The sequence below is a fragment of the Bombus vosnesenskii genome, unplaced genomic scaffold (genome assembly GCF_011952255.1).
Source record: "Bombus vosnesenskii isolate JDL3184/JDL3185 unplaced genomic scaffold, Bvos_JDL3184-5_v1.1 scf7180000013266, whole genome shotgun sequence".
NCBI classification, from domain to species: Eukaryota; Metazoa; Arthropoda; class Insecta; order Hymenoptera; family Apidae; genus Bombus; species Bombus vosnesenskii.
The window spans coordinates 2410335-2438075 of record NW_022882926.1 but is presented as its reverse complement, the minus strand read 5'-3'; the positions used below and the strand labels follow the sequence as shown (position 1 = coordinate 2438075).

General features: G+C 30.6%; 4 protein-coding genes across 11 annotated transcripts; 2 read left to right on the top strand and 2 right to left on the bottom strand.

Moving 5' to 3' along the window:
• Nucleotides 1-61: 61 nt before the first annotated feature.
• On the bottom strand, nucleotides 62-5645 carry LOC117243510 (protein virilizer). Of its 2 annotated transcripts, none has more exons than XM_033511072.1 (6): nucleotides 5512-5645; nucleotides 4905-5001; nucleotides 4720-4832; nucleotides 4269-4632; nucleotides 492-4140; nucleotides 62-400 (listed from the first exon to the last, which is right to left on the bottom strand). In XM_033511072.1, the coding sequence occupies exons 2-6, from the start codon at nucleotides 4956-4958 to the stop codon at nucleotides 108-110; spliced, it is 4473 nt and encodes a 1490-aa protein (XP_033366963.1). In that variant the 5' UTR covers nucleotides 4959-5001; nucleotides 5512-5645; the 3' UTR covers nucleotides 62-107. The 2 variants fall into 2 exon arrangements, with proteins under 2 accessions (XP_033366963.1, XP_033366961.1); XM_033511070.1 differs by lacking the exon at nucleotides 5512-5645 and adding an exon at nucleotides 5149-5399.
• Nucleotides 5488-18573, top strand: LOC117243507 (supervillin). Of its 4 annotated transcripts, none has more exons than XM_033511064.1 (27): nucleotides 5488-5770; nucleotides 6238-6420; nucleotides 6591-6749; nucleotides 6849-6937; nucleotides 7015-7144; nucleotides 7220-7451; nucleotides 7537-8940; nucleotides 9681-10393; nucleotides 10472-10677; nucleotides 10758-10839; nucleotides 10945-11098; nucleotides 11381-11636; nucleotides 11717-11993; nucleotides 12076-12174; nucleotides 12255-12423; nucleotides 12500-12657; nucleotides 12745-13188; nucleotides 13261-13412; nucleotides 13634-14095; nucleotides 14187-14337; nucleotides 14789-14940; nucleotides 15010-15282; nucleotides 17055-17178; nucleotides 17254-17448; nucleotides 17548-17822; nucleotides 17885-18040; nucleotides 18113-18264. In XM_033511064.1, exons 2-27 carry the CDS (start codon nucleotides 6240-6242, stop codon nucleotides 18197-18199), a joined length of 6780 nt encoding a protein of 2259 aa, XP_033366955.1. In that variant the 5' UTR covers nucleotides 5488-5770; nucleotides 6238-6239; the 3' UTR covers nucleotides 18200-18264. The 4 variants fall into 4 exon arrangements, with proteins under 4 accessions (XP_033366955.1, XP_033366953.1, XP_033366954.1 ...); XM_033511061.1 differs by adding an exon at nucleotides 5973-6168 and having other exon boundaries at nucleotides 5635-5770; nucleotides 10758-11098; XM_033511062.1 differs by having other exon boundaries at nucleotides 10758-11098; nucleotides 18113-18573.
• Nucleotides 18504-27561, bottom strand: LOC117243509 (interaptin). Of its 4 annotated transcripts, none has more exons than XM_033511068.1 (9): nucleotides 27301-27561; nucleotides 23017-26743; nucleotides 22819-22947; nucleotides 22523-22692; nucleotides 22250-22425; nucleotides 21951-22161; nucleotides 21712-21855; nucleotides 20300-20463; nucleotides 18504-19900 (listed from the first exon to the last, which is right to left on the bottom strand). In XM_033511068.1, the coding sequence occupies exons 2-8, from the start codon at nucleotides 26693-26695 to the stop codon at nucleotides 20311-20313; spliced, it is 4662 nt and encodes a 1553-aa protein (XP_033366959.1). In that variant the 5' UTR covers nucleotides 26696-26743; nucleotides 27301-27561; the 3' UTR covers nucleotides 18504-19900; nucleotides 20300-20310. The 4 variants fall into 4 exon arrangements, with proteins under 4 accessions (XP_033366959.1, XP_033366960.1, XP_033366956.1 ...); XM_033511069.1 differs by having other exon boundaries at nucleotides 22819-22923; XM_033511065.1 differs by having other exon boundaries at nucleotides 22819-26743.
• On the top strand, nucleotides 20492-21713 carry LOC117243514 (kappa-scoloptoxin(11)-Ssd1b-like). Its single transcript, XM_033511076.1, has 4 exons — nucleotides 20492-20763; nucleotides 20853-21041; nucleotides 21117-21323; nucleotides 21424-21713. The coding sequence occupies exons 1-4, from the start codon at nucleotides 20656-20658 to the stop codon at nucleotides 21610-21612; spliced, it is 693 nt and encodes a 230-aa protein (XP_033366967.1). The 5' UTR covers nucleotides 20492-20655; the 3' UTR covers nucleotides 21613-21713.
• Nucleotides 27562-27741: the final 180 nt, after the last annotated feature.

Here is a 27741-nt window from a genome sequence, read left to right as displayed (position 1 = left end):
TAAATAATTATTTTTAGTAGTAATTAAAATAATTAAATTGGTCTATCTAATATAATGATACCCTAAAGATATCAAATCATTAATGAACATTAGAATTCTGAAGTAAATTAGCGGAGATAAGAAGGACGAGTTTCTTGTGTCCAAGGACGACTCCTTGTTCCTGTGTTGATTGCCCGTGAAGGACATGTGCCACGAATGCTAAGTTTATTATATCCTGTAGGTCCAGTTGGTTGTGCTCCACATGTTTCTAATGCTACAAAATCATCTACATGAAGGGAAGGTGGTCGTGAAGTATTTGGTGGTCTTGATCTAAATGGATCTGCTCCTCTGCCTACACTTCCCACTACTGGTCCTCCTCTTAAAGAATTAGTGAATTGTGTTCGACCTCGCATAGGTGTAACTGTAAAGGAAAGTTTTTTAATTAAATTTTTACCAATTTTGCGCCAATACAAATAATTACAATAAACATATAACAAATATATGCAATTTACCGAATGGTTGTTTTACTTTAGAAACAGGAGATGTTGTTTGTTTTTGTACATCTCTATTTTCTTGATCATCAGTTTGAGCTTTTGATTGTAATGGTTGTGTAGCATCATCAGGTGGGGTTTTAGAACATAAATTTTGAGCTTCTGTTAACAAATTAAAGTCGGTAGGAAGCAGTTCAGCTGCTAGCGCCAATAAATCTACTGTATTTTCATTTGAAGCTTGATTTGGACACATAAATGTAAATTTCTTTGGCCGTTTAGAAGCAAAATCTGGAGTACCCAAACATCGTTGAGAAAATTGATTCAATAGAGCTTCAGGAGTTGGCAATAATGGCTCTAACATTTCTGGAATTGGTTCTTTTTCTTCTTTATCTTCTGCAGATTTTAAGATTTCGACTAATTCTTGTGCACGTTTTATCTTTTCCAAAGGATGATCATTCTTATCCCATAATATTAAAGCTGCTAATTGCTGTATACGTAAATACAAAGATCTTCCTTGTGACTCAGACGCAATTAAATTTTCTAAAAACATTATAGTTAAATCTATAACAGGTTGAGCTTCTGGATCTTCGAATACCAAAATGTGGTCTAATAATGACCGTAATGCATCAGGATTATTTTCTAAACAACTTTTTACATGATATAAACCGTAATTATGACTAATAAGAGACAAAAGTATACGAAGTGTACTTTGTAATATATCGGATTCGAATTTTGTGCTAGTTGCTAATATATCAATTAATACAGCTAAAATAGATAAAAGTGGTTCTTTACTTGGTACTGAATGAGTGAGTCTTTTTTCAAATGGTTCATTGACATCTTCTTGCATAAGACTTAGTGTACAATCACACAATGTTTCAAAGATATCTAGAATTTCATATTGCATCCTAACATCGTTTGTATTTTTAAGTGCAGTGCACATCATTTCAATAACAGGTGGATATTTTTGGTCAGATTTAACTTGTGCTCTAGATGCAGGACTAGTTAAAGTTAACAAAGTAGCCTTCATAGGTGCATGTCTTGCAAGTTCACTAAGTAAAGCAAGAATTAAAACATTACTTTCTAGTGGTGTAGCAGCTATTACACCATCTAATAAACATCTACCTACAAGTAGTGCTGTAGGTGCTGCTAAATCACTTAATTGTTTGCATACTTTTGAGAGAAGAATTAATAAATCTTTATTCCAACTGGCACAAAGCAATCGTAATGTTTCAGTTAAATTATTAGCTTGTGCCTGTAAATGTGCAGACCATAATTTTCTAAGACCTAAAACTCGGGTAGCATCTTCAGTCAGCATTGTTTGTTTTGAAGTTAAAACAGGTGGTAATAAACGCGTTAAAAGTTTCAAGCCTGGTATGAAATTACATGGGCTTAGAGAAACCATCTTGAGAACTTCGCCTAACATTTGAGTCCATAATGATTTTGCTACATTTCCAGATCCATCTGAATCCACAGCCTGTGTAAATACTAAGAGTGTCCCTACTATTTCCTCAGACAAAGTTTGAACAATTCGAATAGGAGGAATAGCTTCTACTAATGAATAAACACCAAGTAATGGTATTACAGCTGTTAGATCTTTGAAATCTGTAGCCATACACTTCACAAGACGTTCCAATAATGCTCTTGTTAATCTCACACATGGAAGAAGTAATGCAACCAATGCTAAGCCTCTTCTGCCTGTTAGAGCTGCACGATGTAAAAATGGTTGTTCATAGAATTCCGAAATATTTACCATAACTGCAATAAGAGCTGTTAAACCATCAGCAGCAAACAATTGAGTTAATGCATTCCTGTATTTTAATTCAATATAAGGTTCCATTGGATCCACATCATTATTTGAAGGAAAGACAAGATAATATAAAATTCTACATGCTGTAATTAATTGTCCTGGAAGAGAGGCTGCTTTATCTGCATTTTTTCTAATGCATGCAACAAGTGGTGAGACATCCCCATAATTCCAATGAGATGGCTGCGCTGCTGTTGTCAGATATGATGTAACATCTTTCAATACAGCTTGCGTTCGTGACTTTTCTAAAATAATTCCAGCACGATTTTGAAATACCTCTATTTGGTCAGAATAGCGAATTGTTGCTGATATAATTTCTGCAGAGAATTCACACAAATTTGAGTCAGAAAGATAGGGGATTAAAATTTCAATAAATTCTCCTTTAGAAAGTACTGTTATTACAGCTTGTAAACCTTCAGGAAATATTAAGAAAGAATGAAGTTTTTTTAAAGCTATCCAGTCTGAAGGTTGATATTTTAAATGTAATAAACATTGTACAACTTGAAGACGCCAAGCTAAAACCAATCCTGCACCAGGTAAATCACATTTCAAAGCTTTTAAAATTAATTTGGTAACTTCTGGTTCTTTTAATAAATACAATAAGCCTTCTTTTGTATCAGAAATACGTAAGAGGAAACGTCGAGTAGCTTTAATTAAATTTAAATCTGATTTTGGAGAAGTAAGAGCAAATAGAATATGATATAAAAGTTTATGATATTCAAAATATGCTATCAGATGACATCGAGGATTTCGATTATGTTCCCGTTCAAATTCCATTTGTACTCCAGCTGGAAGTTGCCGTTTTGGTTGAGCCATTAATGTAGGTGAACATATATATGTATTTGTTAATTCAGTAATAGCCAACTCATCAATTTCTTTCATTTCATCAAGAAACTCATATGTGTGAACTTTCCTTAATAAGGAACTTAAAGCATATTTTAATCTTGCTAACTTTGCTGTATCTAACATCATTAAAGCGTTTTTATATAAATTACTTTTTGATATAAGAAATTCTCGAACAATTATTGGACTTATTAATGCAGCATCCAATGTACGAAGAGCGGAAAGTTTTACAGGAAGTGCTACATTTTCGCGCATACATAGCGCTAATAATTTGTAAGGTGCATCTACTTTCAATAGAATATCTGGACCTTGTGGAAGTTTACATAAAGTTTCTGCTAATCGTACACCAACTTTAACATGGCGAACTTTGTAAGCTGGTTGAGGTTGAGCACATGCAAGGTCCATATCCAAACCAGCATTTACGATATTAGTCAAATCATTAAAATCCGTATTATTCAAATGAAAAGGACTAAGTATTGCGCATAAAGATTCGCAATTATGAACAAATGCCTCTTTTTCTTGACCTGAAGCATTATTAAAATGTAAAACTGACTTTGATATAGATTGAAATATTTCATGAATCTTATCCAGCATTTCTTTGTTAATGTGGTATTCTTCAACAACATTCGATGATTCTTCTAATTCAAACAGATCAGGTGGTGTTATGGAATAAATATTATTTAGCTGAATATTTTCACATTCATATTCTACAGTAGGTGGTATATCATCTGCCATTATATCTTCATCAGATAATATAGGCTCAAAAGGTTCTCCAGTTTCTTGTTCACCACCATCCTGTTCTGCTTCTTCTTCTTCAGCCGATATACTTTCAGGACTTAAAGAAACTAAAGATTCAGAAGGTGGTGAAGAAGGACGTTTCGTAGATTTTAAAGTGCTGTTTGTAGCATCTTCTTCCCAATGTCCCATTTCTGTCTTTCCAGTATCTGATGTTGAATTTCTAGATGATTCTACTATTTGAATTGGTTGTATAGGAGGAGGGGGGGTTGCTGCTACACATGTTTCCTACAAATTCCATATAAATCTTTTATGATTATTATTCCCAAATTAAGTCTTATACATTTATAAATATGTGTGTGCATATGCGTCTAATTTATATATACGTGTATATATACATATATATAGTAACGTACATTTGAGTTTGTTTGTGCTTGATTTTCATAGTACCATTCGGATTGTTGCTCTGAAATTTGAGTAGTATTTTCTACAACTTCTTCCAACCCACTAACACAAGCTGCAGAACCAGCAGCCGAACTAACAACTTCTTGTGGATTATTTAAAGATTTTGTTAATGTTCCATATACTGCTAAAGTAATTGTAGTATACCAGCCTCTTAATACCAATCCATCTGTTGGTATTTGTTTTCTTTCACATTCTAATTGAATATGAACATTTTGCTTATATTCCAACTCCCCGAGTGATTCAAATGTAGAAGCACCAGGTTTACTTAAATCATTTACAAAAAATTCAATTTCAAACTGAGATGGATTTGTAGCCCTAACACACATAAAAGAAATAAAATAATTTATTAAAAGAAAATAATTTTTTATCTTGATGTATAACTTTTATGAAATAACTCAATACCCTAAACGAACACCTCCAGGAAAATCAGCTTGTACTCTAGCACCTAATGGAATAATTCTAACTTCACTTATATAAACAGGTTTTGGAAATTGTACTAAATCTAGATTAAGCTCCTGAAATAAACAAATAGTTTTATTGAAATTATTATATTACACTTGAAGCAAATAAAATAACCTAACACTTACTTCAGAAATATCATGTGAAAAGGTATCAAAGAATAATAATTCTGTATTGTCCATGTTTCAGTTATTTCAACATAAAGTGGTTTGAAATATCATTTTTCTATAAAAAGATCAAAATTATGACTATACTATGTATTTGACACAACAAATACTTCAAATATTTGTTACTATTTTCTTCAATTATTGCATAATTACTTTCTATTTCAATATTCAGGCATTTAATTATAAACAAAACATTAATACTTACAACATGATTTATATAAAATTAATGTTTTAAAATCATTTTGAAAATGACATTTTCAATAAATTATGTATACAATGTTTGTATACATAATTCCAATTTCAATTTTCGACTTATATTATGGAATATTTTTTCTTACATTAATTAAAGGATATTAAAACGTATAGCAGTAAAAAGAAGTAGACAAATCTTAAGTTTTTAAAAAATTTGAGTATTTTCCAATGAATTATACACGTGTTATCTTTTATTCTTTTATAACAATATATATTTATTTAATTCAAGTAACGCCATCTGGTTTCACTTAATATCTACCTTCGGTTTCATTCGTTCTACTTCGTTATGAGTGAGAGAAATTGTAATGACTAATACCTGTGCAATCTTTCCTGCGAACGAATTTTTCTTTCCGTTGTAAAATTTTTGTCTACGATAAAACTTGAATTTCACATATTTTGTATATTTGCCCGATTTTAATGGGTGCTTTTTATATGTATTTTATAAGTAGTACTTATTGAATAGCTGTGATAACGACATAACTGATCTGCGTCACTGGTTGCGTTCTTGATTATTTGTAAATTTGTTTTTTGAAATCGTGATACAGCTGCAATGAAACAAAAGTAATATTAGATCAGTAAGTGTGAGGAGAGTTTTTGTTATAATTCATACTGTATAACATTAGAACATTGTAAACATTTTAAATATCGTTATTAAATTTAACAAATATAGAGTTACCTTTTTTCAATAAGAATCTTTCGTATTATATTTTGTAACAATATGTATGGTTAAATTTCAGTTTTAAAACAGGTGAAAATTTTTGTTAACATTATTTTTAGATTCAAAACTATGTATACATATGTTCTAAACTGATAAGGAATAAATGAATTACTGTCAAAACGTTTGCGATTATTATTTTTATTTATTAAAATATATAATATTATTATATTATCAAAAATCACAAAAATTTTTAATTTTATATTTATCTCCTATATGACCTATACTTTTGGATCTCAAGAAATTAAATATGTTTGTGTATGTATAATTAAGTAATAATAAGAAGCATCTTTAAAAATATTAGATATAATAACTATTTGCTTTTAGGAATGGTAGCTGCTGGAGCCACAGTTTTAATGGCAACCAGTGAAGGAACTTCAAATAAAACACAAAATAATTCCACACAATATGAAAATCATAATATTTGTTGTCACTATAATGAAGTACATAATAATCAACAAAATTCAGAATGTTCAATTAAAAAGAATATAACATCTTGTAACATAAATAGTAAGTATTTTAAATAATAGTAAATATAGTCCATATATTTTTAATTCTCTCAATAAGTTCTATATTATATATTATTGGTACAAAAAACAATTGCCAAAAATTACAGTTTTTGGTATATATGTAATATACTTCAGTTTGATATCAACAATTGTCAATGTTTTCTGTAATAGAGAATAAAAGTCGTAACCCCATGTTGGAAAAAAATAGTCGATTGATTTCAAGATCAGAAAATAAGGAGAGTAGTAAGAATCTTACATTATATAAAACGGCACCAGTTCGTGAAACAAAAGCTTCTAGATTACGAGCTGCCTCCATTATATCACCTAATGGTAAGCTACATATCATAGCCATTTTGAATAGATCGATATAATTTAATATCTGCATATGTATGTGCTTCATAATTTATAATAATTACTGCATTTATATAGGTGGAACAGTGTTATCAAGAAGATTAGGTATGTCAGAAAATTCTACACCCTTGGGCCACCAACCTAGTACTAGTTTATCAATTAAAGATGTGAGTTATCATATCTACTGTGATTATAGAATATAAGTATATTAATATATTATACAATACCTAACAATATTATGCAGGAACATCCAATATCAAGTAATAGTAGTATTACAAATTCGCCACGAGAAAGGGATAAAAGTTACAAAAGAAAATCATATTTAAATCGGTCACTTAATATGGAAACAGCAACAGGAGATCGTTCAAATCAATGTAAGTAATCTAAGAAGATTTATTTACTTCTTTACTACAAATTTTACTTTATTAAAAATTTTGTATATGTTTTAGCTGAATGTAATATTAGACAAACTAGAAGACAATCAAATAAACAAGGCTACATATCTGATACAATATCTACTTCATATTCTAGTAATCAACATCAAGCAACTAATCTAAGTAAAAAGCCTTTTGACTCAAAAATCACTTGCCCGAAAGTTAAAGAAAATTGTCCAAAAACTTATACATTGCCTTCACTGAATTCTCTTGCAAACAGTAAACATTCAAATATACAACGAACTAGGTAGTTCTGTTTGTTAATATTTTTATGGTGTAGCTTTTATAATTTACACTAACATTTGAAATCGTTATATAATTTAATTTTGCAGTAGTGGCGGACATAGTGATTCAGAAGTTTCGCGAAGAGTTGACGCATTAACAGCGTTAACAAAATCTGCAATAGAACGCGTAGAAAGGCTTAAATCACAGTCAAATTTGCCAACAAATTATGGGTTACGATTGGAAAATCGTTCATCTAATATTCCATGTCAAGTCACGGAAAACAGTACGAATAATACGCGTGCATTGCAATTATCTCCAAGAAAAAGTTCTATTTTGAAAAAATCAAATGATGAACACTCTCAAGATGGATCTTTAAGTCATCAACATACACCAGTTTCAATTCTTAAACATAAGATGTCTGATATTGATACAGGCCAAAATATATCTACCATTGTGAATCATACAGTTTTGCCTGTAACATTTTCACCATCTGTTAGGGAACTAACACATAAAAAACATGGTATTTTAAAAAAGCGCAGTAGTTTGGATGAAAGCGAAATACTTCGACGGCGGAGTTGTTCACCCGATATTTCGTCTACTGACAATACTTATTCTGAATTCAGGCCGATATTAAAAAATCAAAGACGATCATCTTTGGATGAAATTATTAAAAGGGATCAGAGTCCAGATCTTCAGCCTACTTCAATATTAAAACGAAAATCATCTAGAGAAGATGATAGAGAAGATCGTCAGGTTGGTTCTGCAGAACCACAAGGTATACTTAAAAGAAAATCTACGAATAGTCAACGAATGACTACTGTTAATCATCACGTGACCATTACAATGGATGCAACAAACGTCACTGGTCCAGAAATACTTGATAGTTCTGAAGTAAGGCCAATCCTAAAGAAAAAGCATAGTAGAGAAGAATCATTTGGTAGTGATCCACCATCTTTAGAACCACGACCAATACTAAAAAAGAAATCCAGCACAGAATCGGATGAACATGACGATAAACCTAAAAAGACTATTTTGAAATGTACGCGAAAAAATTCACAAGATGAATGTAACTATGAGACAGAATTGACTTCACCAAAAAAATTGTCAATGCTTAGAAATCGTACGTTACAAAATAGAACAAGTGGAGTATTGGAGAATGATGCTGTACGACCTATATTAAAGCAACCTGGCAATAGGGACAACGAATCGCGAGTCCGTTTAAATTTATATGATGAAACAGTCATTAGTGATGATATATGTACAGAACCAACAAATTTATTTTTGCGAAAAAGAGCACAATCTGTGGGCCATATACAACCTTCTAATATTCCTAATGAATTCATTGGTGTACTTAACAAACGAAGATCTCTTGAGTTAATATCTGTAGGTGCTATATCAGAAGAAAAATCACAAGTGAAGTTAACAACCAGTAACATCTATTTAAAAGCAGCTCCTTCCCTAGATGATGAGAGTGCCAAGACTTCTATTATTCCTTGTGACAAATTGTACAGGTAATATTAAAGAATTAAGCTATCATCATTTATAATAGGTATTACTTTTTATGAAATTAAGGATTATATTTTTCAAATATACCTTTTATATCTATTTATATTATTTATATCTAGAAAACAACAATTATGTTGGGATTTTGTTATGCTAAACGTTTCATTAAAATATATCCTATAATTTTTATCAACTTATTATTGTGTATCAATGTGATATATATAGTATTCTGTAGCATATACATTTGTTTATGTATTTAGTCTGTATAGTAATATGTAACTTTGGCAAGACGTTGAATCTGTGCCAAGTTTAATTATAGATCACCTAGCAATTCTAAAAGCTACAGAAAACAGAGAATCAGAGCATGCACACAACCTGTATGTCCATCTAAAAGTTACTTCTGATTTAAGATAGTACTTTAGATTTTTATTTTTTTTTCTCAAACACAATTCAAAACTTACAAAAGGTATTAAATTTAAGGTGTTTTTCTGTTTTCTACTTACCTGTATGAAGTGTATGCATAAACCAAAGTATAGATTACTAAAGAAAAAAGATTTATAAGTTTTAGTAATAGGTACTTATTAAGTCTTCTTGTGTGTATACATCTAAACTATAAGTCACAACATTTTTGCACTGTAAGGCTTAAAATAATATTGTTTTTAAATTTTATAACAATTTATGTAAATCACATTTCCTTGTTTTGAATTGTAGAAAACATATAACAAAATAATAATGTGTTTAATTGTAGCACAACGAAAGAGAAATTCACAGACAAGGAAAAGCAAACTGTCATAGTATTTGAAAACAAAGAAGGAAATAAAGTGATTTCAGATGGACCTGTAGATAACAATATTGATAATAGCACCTCAGTTTCCATTAGAATGAGTGATAAAGAGGGTTCAAATAATGAAATGTTGTGTGTGCAAAAAAAAGCAGATGATGGAAACATCCAAGAAAATAATAGTGTACATCGCAGCAACAGTGTTTCCAAAATGACATTGCATTTTAAAACTTTGCACGAAAAGGCAAATTCTAAGGAAAAGGATGGCATGTCTCAAAAAACACCAAATAAAGGTTCACATGGTGTACAACGATATAGAGATCGAAAGAATCAAGGAAATGATAGATTTAACACACAACCAATAACTTTTCAAGAAGTGCAGGAAGCAGTTCTACAAAATCAACGTAATGTCACATCAGTTAAAAAATCAAGTTTGGCAGAAACTACAACTGATGATGAATTTGACCCTTCTAAATTAAGTTTGGCAGAACGGGTGCGTTTGTTCAATCAAAAAATTGATACCGAAAAAAGTTCAGTATCAAATACCATGCCATTAGAAAGACATTCACGCAGACGGCCGGCTGCTCGTTACAAAACACAACCAGTTACATCCGAAGAAGTCGAAGTAGCATCTCGAATATCTCCATTAAATAGTATTAATCAATGTTCGTTAGATACTAGTAAGCTTTGTATGTTTATTATGAAACATATATTTGTATAATATAAATTATCAATATTCTAATTATTTCAATTTTAAGGTGATTTGCCGAAAAGCATTTTAAAACCTGTTGCGTTACAAGCGCATAATTCGTTGCAAACAAAAAGTCTTGAACTCGAAGGAATGAAATTAATAAAATCTGTACTTAAAAAAGAATCTGAAGAATTAGAACAACGGACATCTGAAAGTTGTGATGTTTCATCGCGTTTTAAATTAAAACCTAATTTAAAATTGGAAGAAAATAAGGTAAATAGTATTTGACTAGGAAAAATAAATGATTTAATATAAATATGGACTTTAGTTTTGATATAAACCGTTATATACAGGCAGGAAGCATAATGGAAAATAATTATCCAACGCAATATGGTTTGAGTTGTGCCTATAGTGAAAAAGATAACCATATAGAAGGTAGGCAACATAAAATTAAACAAAAGTATACAGTGCCTTTTCACAAATATAGTACTCAGGATGAATTAAATAGAACAAAAATCAAATCTGCATTAAATAACATAGATAATGTTCAAACTGTAATTGCTACATCTAAGAAATACGAAGAAACTCTTCAAACATCTGGAGGTGAGACATTCTCTGTAAGTCATGAAACATGTAACATAAAAGCTGAAGCTGCATCTCCTTATCGTCATCCTATTTTTTCAAAACAAACCAGGTAACAGATTTTATATTTATCTATTTATAAAAACTATATTAAATGAAATATAATTCTATATTAATATAAATATATTTTTAATGTTAGATATTAATAAGGCTTGTAAAAGTTGCATAAATGATCAAAAAATTTGCTACACTTTTTAGTAGAATATGTTTTATCAAATATGACTTTTACCTGACGTCGAACCTTCTATTTATTGTTTCAACTACTGATAAGATTACATTATGTAAAAAGGCATGGGTGTAAACGTATATGTGTATTACAATTAACTACTTATAGGTGTACTTCATTGTCAAAGAGCGTTAGTCATCATGCGATTAGCAACAAAACCAATGAATGTGAGTCGAATAGTGCAATAATACCAAAGCATGGTGTACATCTTCCAGAACTATGTCGTAGCGCAACGCAAGCAATACCGACAATAGATACTAATGATGGCCCAAGTATGAGTATTGCAGAACGACTAGCTGCGCTACAACGTAGCGGAAATACAAACTGGAAACGACGTATAGCTTCTGAATCATCTAATTCAGTGGTAAATGACATTAAATTAATTTTATTGCAAAATCAGAGCATATTGCATTATTTACTATTAGTAATTAAAATTGATATTAGGATGGAGTATGTTCCAATTCATTGAATAAGGAAGAACTGAGTATCAAACAAGGAGTACTTGCAGATTGTCTTGGAAAGTTAGAATCTGCAACAGAAGGTTGGAAGAAAAGAATAGCAGCTCCAGATGTAACAAAGTTTACAGTAGCTGGTAAAATGAAGGTAGAACAATTGGAAAACGTAGATCCAGGATCATCATCTCCGCTTATTGAAGCTACAGGAAATATTATAGATAGAAAGAAAAAAACCCCTCGTCCTGAACGATTTAGAGCAAAGAAAGGTAATATTATTTAAAATATTTTCAACGCTTTTAAACATAAATCTCTAAGTAGAGTATTAAGGACGTCATCATTTATTTTCAGGATATATGAAAGATGCTGTATCTACTCCAACTAGTCCAAATAAAGATTCATGTATTAAATTACGAGGAAGCTTCTCTGAACCTGCAAGCGATGACAGTGGTTAGTGAATAGTTATTTTAGGAGTTATATCAGAGTATTTTTCTTTCACCATTAGCATTACTTAAAAATGTATGTCATAGCTGAAGAAGTGAAAATGGCGAAGAACGTATCACCTGTTGTCTCAGTACCTAAGATAGACGACGAGACATTCACCTCCTTCTTTACTGGAATTTCATTAGAGAAATGCGAGGCTGAATCTGTTGATTTAAATGAAAGCGATTTCGATATGATTACATCGCAATCTGAATTGTAAGCCTTTTATTTTTTACTAATATTGTTAATCATACAGTAAGTTTTAGGTTCTCATATATTTATATTATTATAGATTAGTTCAAAAGCGAAATATACGATTGAAACGACGACGGTTTGTGTCTAGAAATCCACTTAAAACGCTTGCAGCTCGTACTGACTTAAAATCAGAGTATACTGAGATACGAACTGGTATTGCAGAAAAAGTAATGAAACAATTAAATGTTGAAAAATGTAAGTCTTTATCGAATATTAAATACTTGATATGTGCCACTATAATATTTATTGTAATAATATAATAGTTATTGTACCATGTTACAGTAGCGAAAAATTCATCATTAGCTATGGAAGCTTTAGCTGGCCTAGCTTCTACTGAAGACTTTAGTAATATAACACTAAGGAACGTAACAGATACAAATATTTCTTCGAATAGATTACAGCCATACAAAGACTTGATGTTAATTTTAATTAAAGGCCGGAGACATGTACAAGTGAGATTAGTCGAGCCAGTTGCAGAAAGCATAAATAGTGGCGATAATTTTGTTCTAGTAACAAAATCAGAGGTTTATAATTACATTGGGAAATATTGTAATGTTATCGAAAAAGCACGAGGTGCAGAAATTGCATTGAGTATTCAGCAAAATAAGGATCTTGGTTGCCAAACGTTTCAAGTTATTACTATTAATGAAGATAAATTAACTTGCACAAAAAGTCAATTACAAAAATTCTGGAGCTATCTTGGTGCAGAAAATGAGAACGTAGATGGTAAGCTAGTAGTGTGTCATATATGATGTAACAATATCTTGTAAAACATTAATAGCATTGTATAAATAATAGTCATTGAGGGTGGACATCCTGATGAAGATGAGCTTTACGAAACATTCATGATAGATACAAATATGGTATACGAAATTAAAGATGAAGAACTGGTGCCACTTGAAAAATATTGGGGTACTATACCAAAAATTGAAATGCTCGACCCAAATAAGGTAGATATTTTAACATGATATGTGGGATGTTTCCGAAATCATAGTATAGCTGAAAAACACGTAATCAGAGCTTCACATGAAAAACTTTTATTCTATATTTTTGTCTTACTTTTACACGAGAAAGCATCTCCTTTCCGATTAAATCACAGTTTTGGAACCATCTTATATATTTTCTACAGTTAATTTAATTATTTATAGTTATATTTTTTTTCTTTTATAAGGTGCTAGTATTTGATTTTGGTAGCGAAATGTATATATGGAGTGGTAAAGGAGCTTCAACTGATAAAAAGAAACTTGCTACACATCTTGCTACAGAAATGTGGCAAGAAGGATATGATTATTCGGAATGCACTGTGTGTCCAATTAGTGCGGCATCTATGATTGGTAGACGCACCGTGTCAAAAATAGACTTAAAATCTGCTAAAGTCAGACCTAAATGGTGTTTACTTGCTAAATTGACACAACATGTTGAAACAATACTTTTCAGGGAAAAATTCCTTGACTGGCCAAATGTTTCTCGTATAATACGAATTCGAGGTACTAAGAGTAAAGAGAACGTTGATGGAACTGTAACTATAGAAGTGTGTAATATTAATAATTTATTAGAAGAAAATACCATTCCAGTTGATTTGGTTCTTGAAGGAACTCATTTAGGTAGAGGCACTGGTTGGTATGACGATGAGGTAATAAAAATTATTACTTAATAATATACATTAAACAATGATTATATGGTATATATACCATTCTTCAATAATTAACTACATAATTCTTCAGCAAATGAAGCAATTCATTGTTACAACAATGGGTATAAAAGTGTGGCATATTGATGAATTTTCACATAGTCTTCTGGATGATTCATCTGTTGGACAATTTCATTCTGCAGATAGTTATATTGTATATTGGATGTATTCTGTTACAGTTACTGGTAAATGTTATTATTATTTTTGACATAAATACATTTAAAAAAATATATACAGGGTGGTTGGTAATTGGTGGTACAAGCGGAAAGGGGATGATTCTACGCGTAAAAAGAAGTCGAAAATATAGAATAAAAATTTTTCGTTTGAGGCTTTGTTTCCGAGAAAATTGACTTTGAATTTTCGCTCGGTACGCGTGCACTTTATCACTTCTCGTTATAACGGATCTCACTGTAGATCGTTGTCTCGATGGAAAAATTAAAAAAAAAATTTTTAAAAATTAAAAAAGAAAAATTAAAAAAAAATTTTTATTCTATATTTTCGACTTCTTTTTTCGCATAGAATCACCCCTTTCCGCTTGTACCACCAGTTACCAACCACCCTGTATAAATACTGATAAATATGTTATGTCTTAGTTTTATAAGTTTAATGAGATGCGTTATACTGTTTTTTATCCAGGTCGCGAGCTTAGTGGTTTACCGTCAAAACATTCTGCAAAGGGACGCGATCGCTCAGTATATTTTATTTGGCAAGGGCAAAATGCATCTTTGAATGAACAAGGTGCTGCAGCGTTACTAACTATAGAATTAGATAACGATCAAGCACCTCAGGTAATTATTAACGAAGATTAGAAACATTACTCGAATTAATATTTTAAATTTATACGCACACCTTTATAGATTCGTGTAGTTCAAGGATATGAACCAGCTGCATTTCTCAATTTATTTTCTGGAGGTATGATTGTACATAGTGGCAAGAAAACGAATATAAAATGTGACGAAAGATGGCGATTGTATATATGTCGTGGTACTTTAGAGTCAGAGGTGTCTTTAATAGAGATTCCTTGTAGTACTCGTCAATTACGTAGCAGAGGTTCACTTATATTATTAGACACTAAAAATAACAAAATTTATATATGGCATGGATCTAACTCTTTACCTCATATTAAACAGGTATTCTTATTAAATTTCGTATTACAATGAATTTTGAATAGTACAAAAATCAAAATATTAGATGGAATAATTTTTATATACAGGGTGGTTGGTAACTGGTGGTACAAGCGGAAAGGGGGTGATTCTACGCGAAAAAAGAAGTCGAAAATATAGAATAAAAATTTTTCGTTTGAGGCTTTGTTTTCGAAAAAATCGACTTTGAATTTTCGCTCGGTACGCGTGCACTTTATCACGTCTCGTTATAACGGATCTCACTGCAGATCGTTGTCTCGATTGACGTTATGTTGATAAACACTTCCAATGTGACCGAAGTGTTTTCCTACTTACTAACTTACTATCCGACTTTTATCGCTATCCACTATCAGTACTTATTAGTCTACCATCATGTCTACATACAGCAATCGGGAATATACGGACATGATACTTTCGTTAGGTGCGTGTGGTGGTAACGCATCAGCCGCAGCTGATCATTACAGACACGGGTATCCCAATCGTCGACATCCTGACAGACGTGTTATTCAAAGAGCAGAACGAACCCTCGGCGAATATGGTTCTTTTGAAAAACTTAGACGACATGGTGGTCGTCGACGACGCATTAGTGTAAATGTTGAAGAGCAAATACTAAAGGACGTTTTGGAACATCCTGACATAAGTGCAAGAAACCTTTCTTTGCGGTATAATCTTAGTTGCTTCACGATTCTTCGAATTCTACACGAAAACAATTTACATGCTTATCATATCACCAGAATACTCATGCCTCATGATAAGATTTCGCGAAAGGCATTTTGTCATTGATTGCTTCAACAGCATGCCAACGATGCAGAATTTCTGTTAAAAATTTTATGGACCGATGAAGCGAAATTTACAAGGGACGGCATGTTCAATGTCCATAACATGCATAATTGGCAAAATGAGAATCCTTACTCTATTCTTGAAACACATTTTCAAGTAAGATGGAACGTAAACGTCTGGGCTGGCATAATCGGACATCTAATTATTGGGCCATATTTTTTCGAAGGAAATGTAACGTCAGCAGCATATTTCGATTTCTTACAAAACAAACGGAATTATTAGAAGATGTACCGCTGAGAACTAGAGGAAGTTTAATTCTTCAACAAGACGGTGCACCGTCACATTTTAGTCGTCATGTAAGAGATTTTTTAAACCAACATTACCAAGGCTGGATTGGTAGTGTTGGAACAATAGCTTGGCCACCACGCTCTCCTGACTTAACTCCGCTTGACTTTTATTTATGGAGCCATATTAAATCAATTGTCTATTCTGAAGAAATCGCAAGTTGCGAGCAATTGAAAGAAAAGATTATTGTAGCCTTTCATACTTTAAAACAATCGAATACGTTAAAAAGTGTTCATATAAATTTAATTAGAAGAGCAGAAGTATGTGTTCGGCAGAATGGGCAACATTTTCAGCAATTTTTGTAATAATAAACTTTATGATTACTTCATATTATTTCATTATGTATTCTTAATTTTCCGTTACGGCAAAAACAAACTTAAACTGCGATAATATCCATCGAGACAACGATCTACAGTGAAATCCGTTATAACGAGACGTGATAAAGTGCACGCGTACCGAGCGAAAATTCAAAGTCGATTTTTTCGAAAACAAAGCCTCAAACGAAAAATTTTTATTCTATATTTTTGACTTCTTTTTTCGCGTAGAATCACCTCCTTTCCGCTTGTACCACCAGTTACCAACTACTCTGTATATATATATATATATATATATACACAATGTTAACTTATATCTAGCATGCAGTTAATGCAGCAGCAAAATTAAAAAAGAATCGTCCTCAAGAAACTGGTTTAACATCTGAAGGTGATATAGAAATTTTTGAAATTGATGAAGGAATGGAACCAGAAGAATTCATCAATGGTAGGTAAAAGTTTACGTTTAGTATTAACATATTGTCACATGGAAATAATGAATAAGATATATCTTATTGCACAGCACTGGGACAAATGAACAAAAAACTGTATGTATCATTAGAAAAGGATCAATTACAGGAACATACTCCAAGACTGTTTCATCTGTCAAGCATTTCTAAAGAATTTAAATCTGTAGAAATGTTATGTCCTCATCGTGCTTCTTTACCAACTCCATTTCCTTTTCTACAGGAAGATTTGTACCAAGTTCATCAACCAGGTAATTTATAAAATTTTATGAAAGACTAATAATTTTATGAAGGAGTAATAATTTTATGAAGGACCAACGCATTATAAACTTATTAAATTATTATTATAGCCTTATTTTTATTGGACAACAAAAACGAGTTATGGATATGGCAAGGCTGGTGGCCTAATACCGGAGCAGAGGATCAGTCCGGTAGTAAAGCAGTTAGATGGCAAGCTGAAAGAAGAGCAGCAATGACAATGGCTATGCAGTATTGGCAAAGAATTCATCCAGAAACTAATAAATATCCGATTTATCTAGTCTGGGCTGGTCTTGAACCTTTGCAATTTATAAATCTATTTCCTACATGGACATATCGCGACGACATAGCGGAATTAAATATAGAGGTATTTTTACATTTTCTAACGTTATTAAAATTATATCTTTCAAACAAATAATTTGTAATTAGGATGGTCGAAATCCTGGAGAAGTATTAACTGTAGAGAGTGAGTTGATTCGATTAACGCAGAGTACGTATCCTCCGGCTCAATTACTACAACGACCACTACCAGAAGGAGTTGATCCTACACACCTGGAGCTGTATTTATCTCAACAACATTTTCAAGTATGTTTTGTAAATTATTAGTGATAAATGAATTCTAATAACAAGAGATACATATTTCATGTATTTTATCAGGAAATATTAGGTATGACTAAAGAAGAGTTTCAAGAACTTCCAGTTTGGAGACAAGTGAACCTTAAAAAAGAAATAGGACTTTTTTGATGAAATGTCCAGACTGCCGATCCTACAAGAAATAGCTGCCCTTGTAAAGCGATTAATAAAGTTTTTGTTAATTGTTTTATGATGTTTATAACTTCAAATTTTTTAACTTCTCGATGTATGAATTCGCGTTTAAGATATGCCTAAAGTTGCCTATCGATAAAAGAGAAACTAATATTATAATGCAGTTAAAGATATTTACTACTATTTCAAATATAATATATACTACATACATACGCGCATGTGTGCGTGCACGAACACAAATAGGTGATTATATATTTTTAATACATACTAAACGTAAATTGGCTTGTGAATATTTCCTTTATATTTGTATGGGCTTTATATTCAATGATAATACAATGTTTTAGAATGGCTTATTCTTACATGTGTAACATTTGTACAAGAGCGACTGTATTCTTTACAACATACTTCATGTTTTTGAACAGTATTCAATGAAATTTCTCAATGTTGCCTTGAGTCTTATTTCATAGCCCCTTATGATCCCTAAAACATCGCATACGTTAAGTTCGAGAAAGGTTATACGTTCACTTTACTTGAAAAAGTTTTTTCCCGAACTTGTGTAGAATGTTACATCATCTTATTATATGTATGCATCAATTGAAAATAACTTTGTTTTATATTCTTTTCGTATTCATGATTTATGTGGTATCGAAGTAAAATACAGCATTTGTATTATAAAATAGTTCAATTTTTTGTTTTTTGACATAAAACATTTCCAACATGAATGCATTGTTTAAATCAATATTATAAATACGTATATACTTATATATTATTTTTTAATATTTGATATTTGAAATATACATAAACAATAATATAAATAATCGAAACATATAATGATGCACATTACCAATTGAATAAAGATTATCTGAAAGCAATTTGATATATTTAAAATTATTTTAATCGTTACTCAATTATTCTTGTACTTTTTTTAGAGTGTAATTAGAAATATCTTCTTCTACATCTATGCTTGTTTTTATCCTTTTATAAACTGACCAAGGCACAACATTATATCAGTATAAAAGAATCACACATTACTTCTTAGTGTTTAATTTAAAATTACATTCTGTTCAAAATTTATTGTTGTGTGTGCAAAGAACACAAATTCACCCCAATGCTTACAATGGTTGTCTATTTTATTCTACAGTAATAATATGTTATGGAAAGTTTATACACACATATATAGAATAAGGTGTATAATATCGTTTTGGATAATGTAATTAATTATGCATTTGTATCATGAGTAATTTTATGATCTTTTCATTTATTTTTTACTTTTCTTTTTACATGAAATATTAAAGTGTAAAATCGATTGTATTCTCTATATGTGTTTTCTGTTTTTCAGCAAATTATACATTTTTTAGGCAAAGCATAATTTAAAAATTATTCAAAACAATAATATTAGATACCTTATCTGTATTGTATGTGATTATGCGTGCATGTAAATCCATATTCTAAATCATCTAATATTAAAATAGTTCATCCAAATAATTGATTCTATATTTTATATCTTAATTTAAAATAACCGTGCGTTGATTGATGTAAAATGACACCAGATCCATGACTTCTTTTCTCGCTTTTACGTTCCCCAAACTAATTATCTCGTTATTAATCTTCAAATCCAATTTACAATACTAGGTATGTTGGAATATGACGTTAGTACTTCCATTCAAAGTCATTGGGCATCTGTAGCACACAATTGAATTTTTTGAAGTCTTTTTAGAAGATATTTTAATTGAACTCATTGTCATTTTCATATTTTGAGTATCATTGATAATGCATTATAATTTTATATACAGTATTCAATAATAAATGATAAATGTGAGAACTAACTTTGAAACAATTCTTCTTTTATAAGGAAATAATGTATTATACAACTTCATATACAAATTATATATAACAAATGACAAACATGTATTTACACTTTGCATATTGTTATATGTACTATAAAATTATTACCACCACATGTAATACTTCGCCAAAATAATTGTTTCATTTCTTGTACAATAATAGTCTCTTATTTCTTTCTTAGTATATAAGTTACAAGTAACTAAAAACAGATGTACAGATAAAACGGAGTATTACCATTTAAATATTTACTGCACTTTTCCATCAATGTAAGCCTTTATGGCAGTTTGACATTCTACAGAACACCAATGCTGTATCAGCAAATACGTTTCTGATTCTAATGCTGCATCCAATTTTTTTCGCAAACTATGACGTAACAAAGTCTTCGTAGCTTCCATTGACTGAAAATGAAAAAACAGAATATTAAATAACAGTTCTCAATGCATATGCAAACAAAGAAAATTCAGGATGTATAGAATAAATATTAATTAGTTTTATACACATCACTGATACGAGTGCAAGAGCACAGTGTTCCTATTTTCATTTTTAATACAACATTGATTCTATAAATCAATTCAGTTGTATGTATAAACATGATTATTTTAATTTATTTCCTATTATTCACGATAACTAAATGTTTTAGTTCTTATGTTATAATTAGCAGTAAATTAAATAATACTACATTCAAGTACTGGGATGGTGTATGTATATCCAATTATTATATAGATAGGATAGAAAATATTTATAAAATATTATATATAGAAAAAATATGTAATGTATATTATTACAGATTAATGGAGAGAGTGATTTGCATGAATGTGTAATAAATGCAGTATGTAGCGTAACTCATAACCGATTTTGGGTATCTAGTTTAACAGAAAGACTTTGTCGTTGTTCTAATGGAAAAGAATGTCCTTGGCAATGGACAAGAGAACTTGGAAATTCGTCTATTTCGCTTAACAACAAATCGCACATGAAGGTATGTACAAACATAAATTTCACACACATTTAAACCTATATTTAAAAATTATCTTTTTCTCTTTTATTTTTGCAGTTTTGTGCTCCAATAACAGAACTCAGCACATGTAAATATAATCAAGAAGGAATAGAAATTCATGGTAAAAGTGATAGAAATAATTCTTATCTAATACCATATAATGTAACTTTAAACTGTAATTGCCCAGGATTACATTACTGGAGACTTAAAAAATATACATATCTAGAAAATGATTTTATTATACAAACATTTAAATGTGTAAAGGTAGGTGTTTTCGAATATTTGTAAAATGTATATTTTAATATATTCTAATAAAAGCTTGTATACATTTTAATAAATCTTACTTCACTTTTTTTTTATATAGAGAAGAATGTGCAACACTTATGAATTTTGTGGACATATACGGTCTGATCTATACTCAACATACTATAGATGCACTTGTCCAGAAAATCATTTATGCATTTTCCAAGATAGAAACAAAGAGAATGTTCAAGAACTATTATATTCTGGTTCTGCTTATAAAGGTTACTGTCTACCATTTAACAATGCATAATGTTCACTTCACAAATCATAATTTTAATTTAATGGACATAACATCTATGTATCTAAATAATAACAATATTATAAAAAAAAACTTATATAAAATACATACCTGTGAGGATTGCTCACTCATAGCTTTTAGGGTTGGTAGTAATTCAACCTGAAATCTATCAGGCCATAAAACTCGAGTAACAAGACCAGCCCTTAGTGCTTCACTAGCTGTTAGAGTTCTACCACCTAATAATAATTCACTTGTCTGCAATTTTAATTCAAATTTGATTTAATATTACTTTTACTACATGTAAGAACCTTGATTAATTATGAGAAAGATGTAATGCTTAATATACTTACAATTGCACTTCCTAATATATGTGATAAAGTAAATACAGCAGCACCTTCAGCAATTTGCCCTAATTTACCATAAGGTGTACTAAATGTGGCTTTGTCGCTAGCTATCACAAGATCAAATAAAGGCAACATTGTTACTCCAAGTCCAACTGCAGCTCCTTGAACTCCAGCAACAATAGGTTTGTTGAATGATGCTAAACTTTTAATGAATTCCCTAAGTACAAAAAAAGTGAACTTTTTAATTAATTAAATATATGTAACATATGTATATGATACATATTTATACAAGGATAACTACATACTTAACCGCATCTGCCATTTCCTGGGCATGTATCCGCCGTTTTTCTTTATTTGTATGTAGCAACATAGATAATTCGAGACCTTCACAAAAACTGCTACCTGTTGATGTTAATAAAACAACTCTACAATCATCATCCTTTTTTAGAATTGATAATGTTTCACGAAATTCTTGCATCACCTAAAAGAATTAATGTAATGTGATATATAAATAAAATTATGTATTTATAACATAAAAAAAAGTACTAAATATATAATTTCCTCCATAATTTTATTACCTGGAGAGTGAGAGCATTTCTTATTTTTGTTGAAGATGATGGTGTAAGTATTAACTGCACAAGATTTCCATGTCGACGTATATTTATTTCCTTATTACTAAATTGACTTCGAATTTCCATTTTTGTTTTATTATTATCTGATTCTAGTGTTTTGGTTGTATTTGCATTGACTAAAAAATAATCTTATTCAGTACCTCATGTACTACATAAGAATGTAATTATTATCATAATTTAGTAAAAATATAAAAATTTATTATAAATACGAAATACTTTTACTTTTTCAAAAATGATTTCACCTTTATTTTTGCGATTTGTTGCTGAATTTGCAGACCGACTCCCAGCATTGACTACTGATAGCGCATTTGCAGCTTCTGCAAGGCAGGCTGAAAGTTCATCTTCTTCTTTGGAAAATTCTTCATTGTTATCTGGTTCATTTGTTTTAGCAAATGTAACTTTGTTCTTTGTAGTTTTCTTTGTTTTTGATGTTACCTTACCTGTAGCTGTACCATTTGATCTTGTAATAACTTTCCCTAAACCATTATTAGTTTCGTCTGTTTCTGGTTGTTTGGGATTTTTATCAGCTTTTTTTGAATCCAACTTTTTATTAAGACGTTCAGGAAATACCATTTTATCCTCTACAATGTCAACAAAATCAATTCCTGTGTCACTTTTTTGTACAATCTTCTTTTTACTTTTTTTTACATTTATTTTTTCGTCTTGTGAATGTCGTCTTTTTGTAGATCTTAAGGAATGGAATCCTCCTTCATCAACTTTAACTCCTTCATTTTTCTCTGGAGTATCAATACTAACTCTAGGACTTCCAGATGCACTGGAAAATGAGCTAGATGAATGTCTCCTAATTATAACAGATGCATCTGCTGCATTTCTTATTTTTGCAGGTAAAATAAACTCTTGAGATAAATTTATTTGTTTTATTGGTGTGGCTTGATCTCCAATTTTTTTATCTACTTGCATATCATTCAAATATATAGAAGTCCTTTTAGATCTTGGTTTTGATACACCTGCTGAAGTACGTAATCTTAAAACTGCATTACGTACTAACTTCTTTCTAAGTTTAAGCTCACGTTGTACTTTTTGTATATCCATAACTTTTGCTTGAGATTTGGTAATGGGAACTAATCTTTTTTTATCTGGTTGTTCTACATCGTACAATAAATTTACAACACCTTCATCTTGAAGTAATCTATCTATTTCGTTTATGATTTTCTTTTTTGGTTTAGAATCTCCAGCATTATTTTCTGTAGATCGTTTTGCCTTTGAAACTATCTTTGATCCTGATTTCTTTGATGTGTTTAATTTAGTTTTTAAGGTAGCAGTTTTCTTATTTGAAGATATGTTTTGCCTTAATATCTTTTTTACTGCTATATTTTGTTTAGCAATAGATTGTGATCTCTTTTTATTAAGATTTTGTTTTGAAGGTTTTATATTACATACATTTTGTGTATCATCAAGTTTGTCTAATGTTATATCTACTTTATTATTATTTGTGACATGTTCTTCTGTTATTTCATCTGTTATTATGACATCAACCTCATCATTGGGAAGCACCATGGTCTCCTTAGATACATGATTTTCAGTTAACAAGCTAATGTCAGGTGGAGCTTGGTCTTGAGGTTGCTTCTTGCCCAATGAAAGTTTTCCTTTATATACTTTTTGACGTTTTACAATGTTCTGTTGTTGTTCATGCTCCCTAGCTTTTTCTGTTAGTTTTCGTTTTCTACCTGATCTTGACTCATCTACTCGTATATCTGTTTTTCTTTCTGAAGTATGGGATTCGATAAGCAAAGAAGATGAAGCATAATCAGAAGAATTCGTATCCTCTACAGATTCTGTAGTTTTATTTTTTGGTTCCATTCCAATTGTTTCTTTCTCTGTTTTAGATATGATTTTTGTTTTTATTGCTTTAGAAGATTTAGTAGGTGTAGCTTTAATTATTTTCTTCTTCTTCTGTATACTTCTTGTAGATGATGCAAGAGGTAATTCCAGAAGTTGTTTCAATGCTAGTTCTCTTTCAACTAAGGGATCAAGTTTTGGTGGTGTGTTATAACCACTTTGTTCAATCTTTACTGAACGTTTTCCTTCCTCTGCTAAAATTGGTGGCTTTAAGTTAGACCAATCAGGATCAACATCACCTTCCAGTATTGCTAACAGCTCTTTATTATCAGAATTGCTTTCTTTGCTAGTTCCTGTACTAGTATTATCTGATGACTTTTTATCACATTGAATAAGGGATTGATTAGTAGGCTGAGGCAATGGTATAAGTGCTGGTAAAGCGGTTCCTGGACTACCTACTAATTTACTTGATAATCTCTGGGTTAGTTTTTTAACAAAAAATATATCAGGTCGTGGTGGTTGTTCTACTACTTTTTGTTTCTCACGAAATCGTTCTTTTAATGCTTCTGCTATTTCAACCTGTGAAGATTGGCTGGTTAAATTTCGACCACGATTAATAGGTATAATTTGCGAAGTTTGACTAAATGTCACAGTATCATGTGTTGAATCTTTTGTAGACTTCCCAACAGCCTGTGATATAGAATGAGTTAGTTGGTCTTTGAGTAATGATTTTATACTATTTTGTTGTTTCTTTATAGTTTGATTGTTATCAAGTTGTTCCTTTGATACTTGCATTTCTTTGTTTTGTTTAGCAACTTCTACAGCCTTTCCATCATCTACAACTGGTTCTTTTTCAATGCATGTAATTTCTTCTTCAACCAGCACAACTGTGCCTTCTTCTATAGTTCGTGTTTTTGTGTCATTTAGTAAACTTTTCAATTCAATTTCTACAGTATCTGGAGTTTTAGATACTGACTGACTATCATCTTCTGCATTTTCAACACCCCAATCATCAAAGATATCCTGAATTACACTTCTTTTGTTAGTTATGCTCACTTTATCTGCTTCACTTATAGATTTATTCCTTCCTTCTGTATTAGCAACATGTGTAGGTACGACAATTTTATTATGAATAATTTTCTTTTCTACATTAATTTTATGTGAACTATCAAAAGATTCAGTCTTGCCATTTCCATTTGTTGTTTCTTGTTCTACATTATATTTTGCATCAGTATTTTTACACTCTTCCTTTATGTCCTCTCCTTTAATATCAGTGCCTTCTTTAATACTTACATTCTTTTCTTTAATATCAATGTCACCTGCAGTTCCTAGATCATTAATTACCCCTGAGGTAATAGGAGTTATAGAATCGTTTCCTGTCTTTGTGTGATTTAATACTTCCTTATTGTCTTTCTGGCTACAATTTTCAGGAACTTCTTGAGCCACAATTTCTGTTGAGATTACTTCTATAATTGTTCCATCACTTTCTTGTGCATAATCTATCAAATTAAATTCTTCATTTACAATTTCAGTGTTCTTCATTTCTTTTTGTTCTGCAGAAACATTTTTTTCATTGGAATTTACAACAGCATCCTTTTCATGTACAGTTAAAACAATATTTTCTTCTGTACTTTCATTCATTTCATTAATAGTTTCTACGGTCAGTACCATTACTTCTGAACTACTATCAACTAGTTTAGACAAATCTGTGTCTGTATCCGTGACGTGCAATGTTTGGTCTTTATCATCAAAAGTCTCACTAAGTGTTTTAATTAATGCTTGACACTGAGCATTAGTATCACCAACTGTATCTATATTTAACACTGTACAAACGTTATGTTTCTCAATGTTTTGTTCACCCTCATTTGTATTAAATACTTCAACATTGTTTGTACTTTCTTTATCTAAAGATGTGTCATCTGCATATCTTGAATGATCTCCAACCTCGGTTGTATTTTCTGCTTGCTCTTCTTGAGATTTCTCATCTTCTTTACATTGATCATCAATTTGTGGATCCTTATCTATTATTTCTTGTTCTACTTCATTAATCGCAGCGTTCTTTATGCTCTCTGTCTCACTACTTTCTTTACTTTCAAATTTTTTATTTAAATCTGTTATATCACATTTATTTACTACTAAAACATCTTGAATTATATTATCTGCACATTCTTGTGACTTATTTTCTTGATTTTCCGGAATATCCTTCACATCCTTTACAATATCAGTCGTTGATTCTAATATTAATGAAGAAGATACATCTACTTTTATCGATGATTCTACTTTATTAATGTTACTGTGCACTTCATCTAATTGTTCCATGGTAAAACATCAAGATTGTTACAATTACTTAAGAAGTCATGGATTGTCCTGTTGATAGAAAACAATTAATGTCATTAATACTTAAAATATATATTACAAATAAAATAGTCAATCAGAAAGAAATAAGTGTCAAAGTTTATATGTCATTTGCTTTTTTTAAATGTAAATTGAACAGTACGAAGTAGATCCATAATTTTATTATTTACTAAATACCAAATAAAAAAATTTTAAACTATCATAACCTTACTAAAATTTTTAAATCAGACGAAAATGAACTTTTAATTTTTTTCTCTGATTTAAACAAAATAAAATTGCAAACAGTGCACAAAAAAGGTTTAAATAAATTGCGATAGTTAATTTTATGTTAAAAAATACGGAAGTTGTTTTATATCAACTAATACATTTCGACATTCCTGAGAACAATAGTAAATAGTGCGTTGTAGATTCATTCATAAAGTGATATAATTGATTACACGTTGCCCTACAATAATATTATTCGATATGTTTTAATTAATGCCATTGTACTTAGCGTTTTACATTGTTTAATAGTATATTTGTTAAATACATATGTATATATGATTTTAATGGCAGAGGAAGAAACTTACCAACCAGGACTGGCGTATCCATACCGTGTATGTTCCAGTGAAAATCACACATTATTTAAGTTCTGTAAGATTGGTTTTAAAGTAAAACAACTTTACAAACCAAAGATTTTATGTAAAATGCACTTTAATGAACCTCTGATGGGAAAAACGATTACTTCCTTATATCCAAACTCAATGTTTACAAGAATGAAGTCGAAGGTCCGTACTACTGTCATCAATTTAGATACTTTTTCTCAAAGTTTTTTAATGGAATTAACAAATTAAGAGGTATGAGATTTTCATTTATAACTAGAATTGGCATAGGTTCTAAGATATATAATGAAAATATAATCTTTATGAAATTATAACCGGTAGTTAGAAGTAATTAATTAAGGGAGATTATTATTGGCCCTTACATAGTAGCGTTAAAATATGAGAAGGTATTTAGTTAGAATTAAAAAT

Excerpts from the sequence above, each read along its gene's own strand:
- LOC117243510 (XM_033511072.1), bottom strand. The coding sequence starts at position 4,958 with ATGGACAATACAGAATTATTATTCTTTGATACCTTTTCACATGATATT. Across the intron at positions 4,633-4,719 it reads CCTGGAGGTGTTCGTTTAGG|GGCTACAAATCCATCTCAGT; the intron begins GTATTGAGTTAT and ends TATGTGTGTTAG. Across the intron at positions 401-491 it reads TAAAGTAAAACAACCATTCG|TTACACCTATGCGAGGTCGA; the intron begins GTAAATTGCATA and ends TTTCCTTTACAG.
- LOC117243509 (XM_033511065.1), bottom strand. The coding sequence starts at position 26,695 with ATGGAACAATTAGATGAAGTGCACAGTAACATTAATAAAGTAGAATCA. Across the intron at positions 22,693-22,818 it reads AACAAATCGCAAAAATAAAG|TCAATGCAAATACAACCAAA; the intron begins GTGAAATCATTT and ends ATTATTTTTTAG. Across the intron at positions 20,464-21,711 it reads TGAGTGAGCAATCCTCACAG|TCAATGGAAGCTACGAAGAC; the intron begins GTATGTATTTTA and ends TTTCATTTTCAG.
- LOC117243514 (XM_033511076.1), top strand. The coding sequence starts at position 20,656 with ATGATTATTTTAATTTATTTCCTATTATTCACGATAACTAAATGTTTT. Across the intron at positions 21,042-21,116 it reads ACAACAAATCGCACATGAAG|TTTTGTGCTCCAATAACAGA; the intron begins GTATGTACAAAC and ends TTATTTTTGCAG. Across the intron at positions 21,324-21,423 it reads AAACATTTAAATGTGTAAAG|AGAAGAATGTGCAACACTTA; the intron begins GTAGGTGTTTTC and ends TTTTTTATATAG.
- LOC117243507 (XM_033511062.1), top strand. The coding sequence starts at position 6,240 with ATGGTAGCTGCTGGAGCCACAGTTTTAATGGCAACCAGTGAAGGAACT. Across the intron at positions 6,421-6,590 it reads AACATCTTGTAACATAAATA|AGAATAAAAGTCGTAACCCC; the intron begins GTAAGTATTTTA and ends TTTCTGTAATAG. Across the intron at positions 12,175-12,254 it reads ACCTGCAAGCGATGACAGTG|CTGAAGAAGTGAAAATGGCG; the intron begins GTTAGTGAATAG and ends TGTATGTCATAG.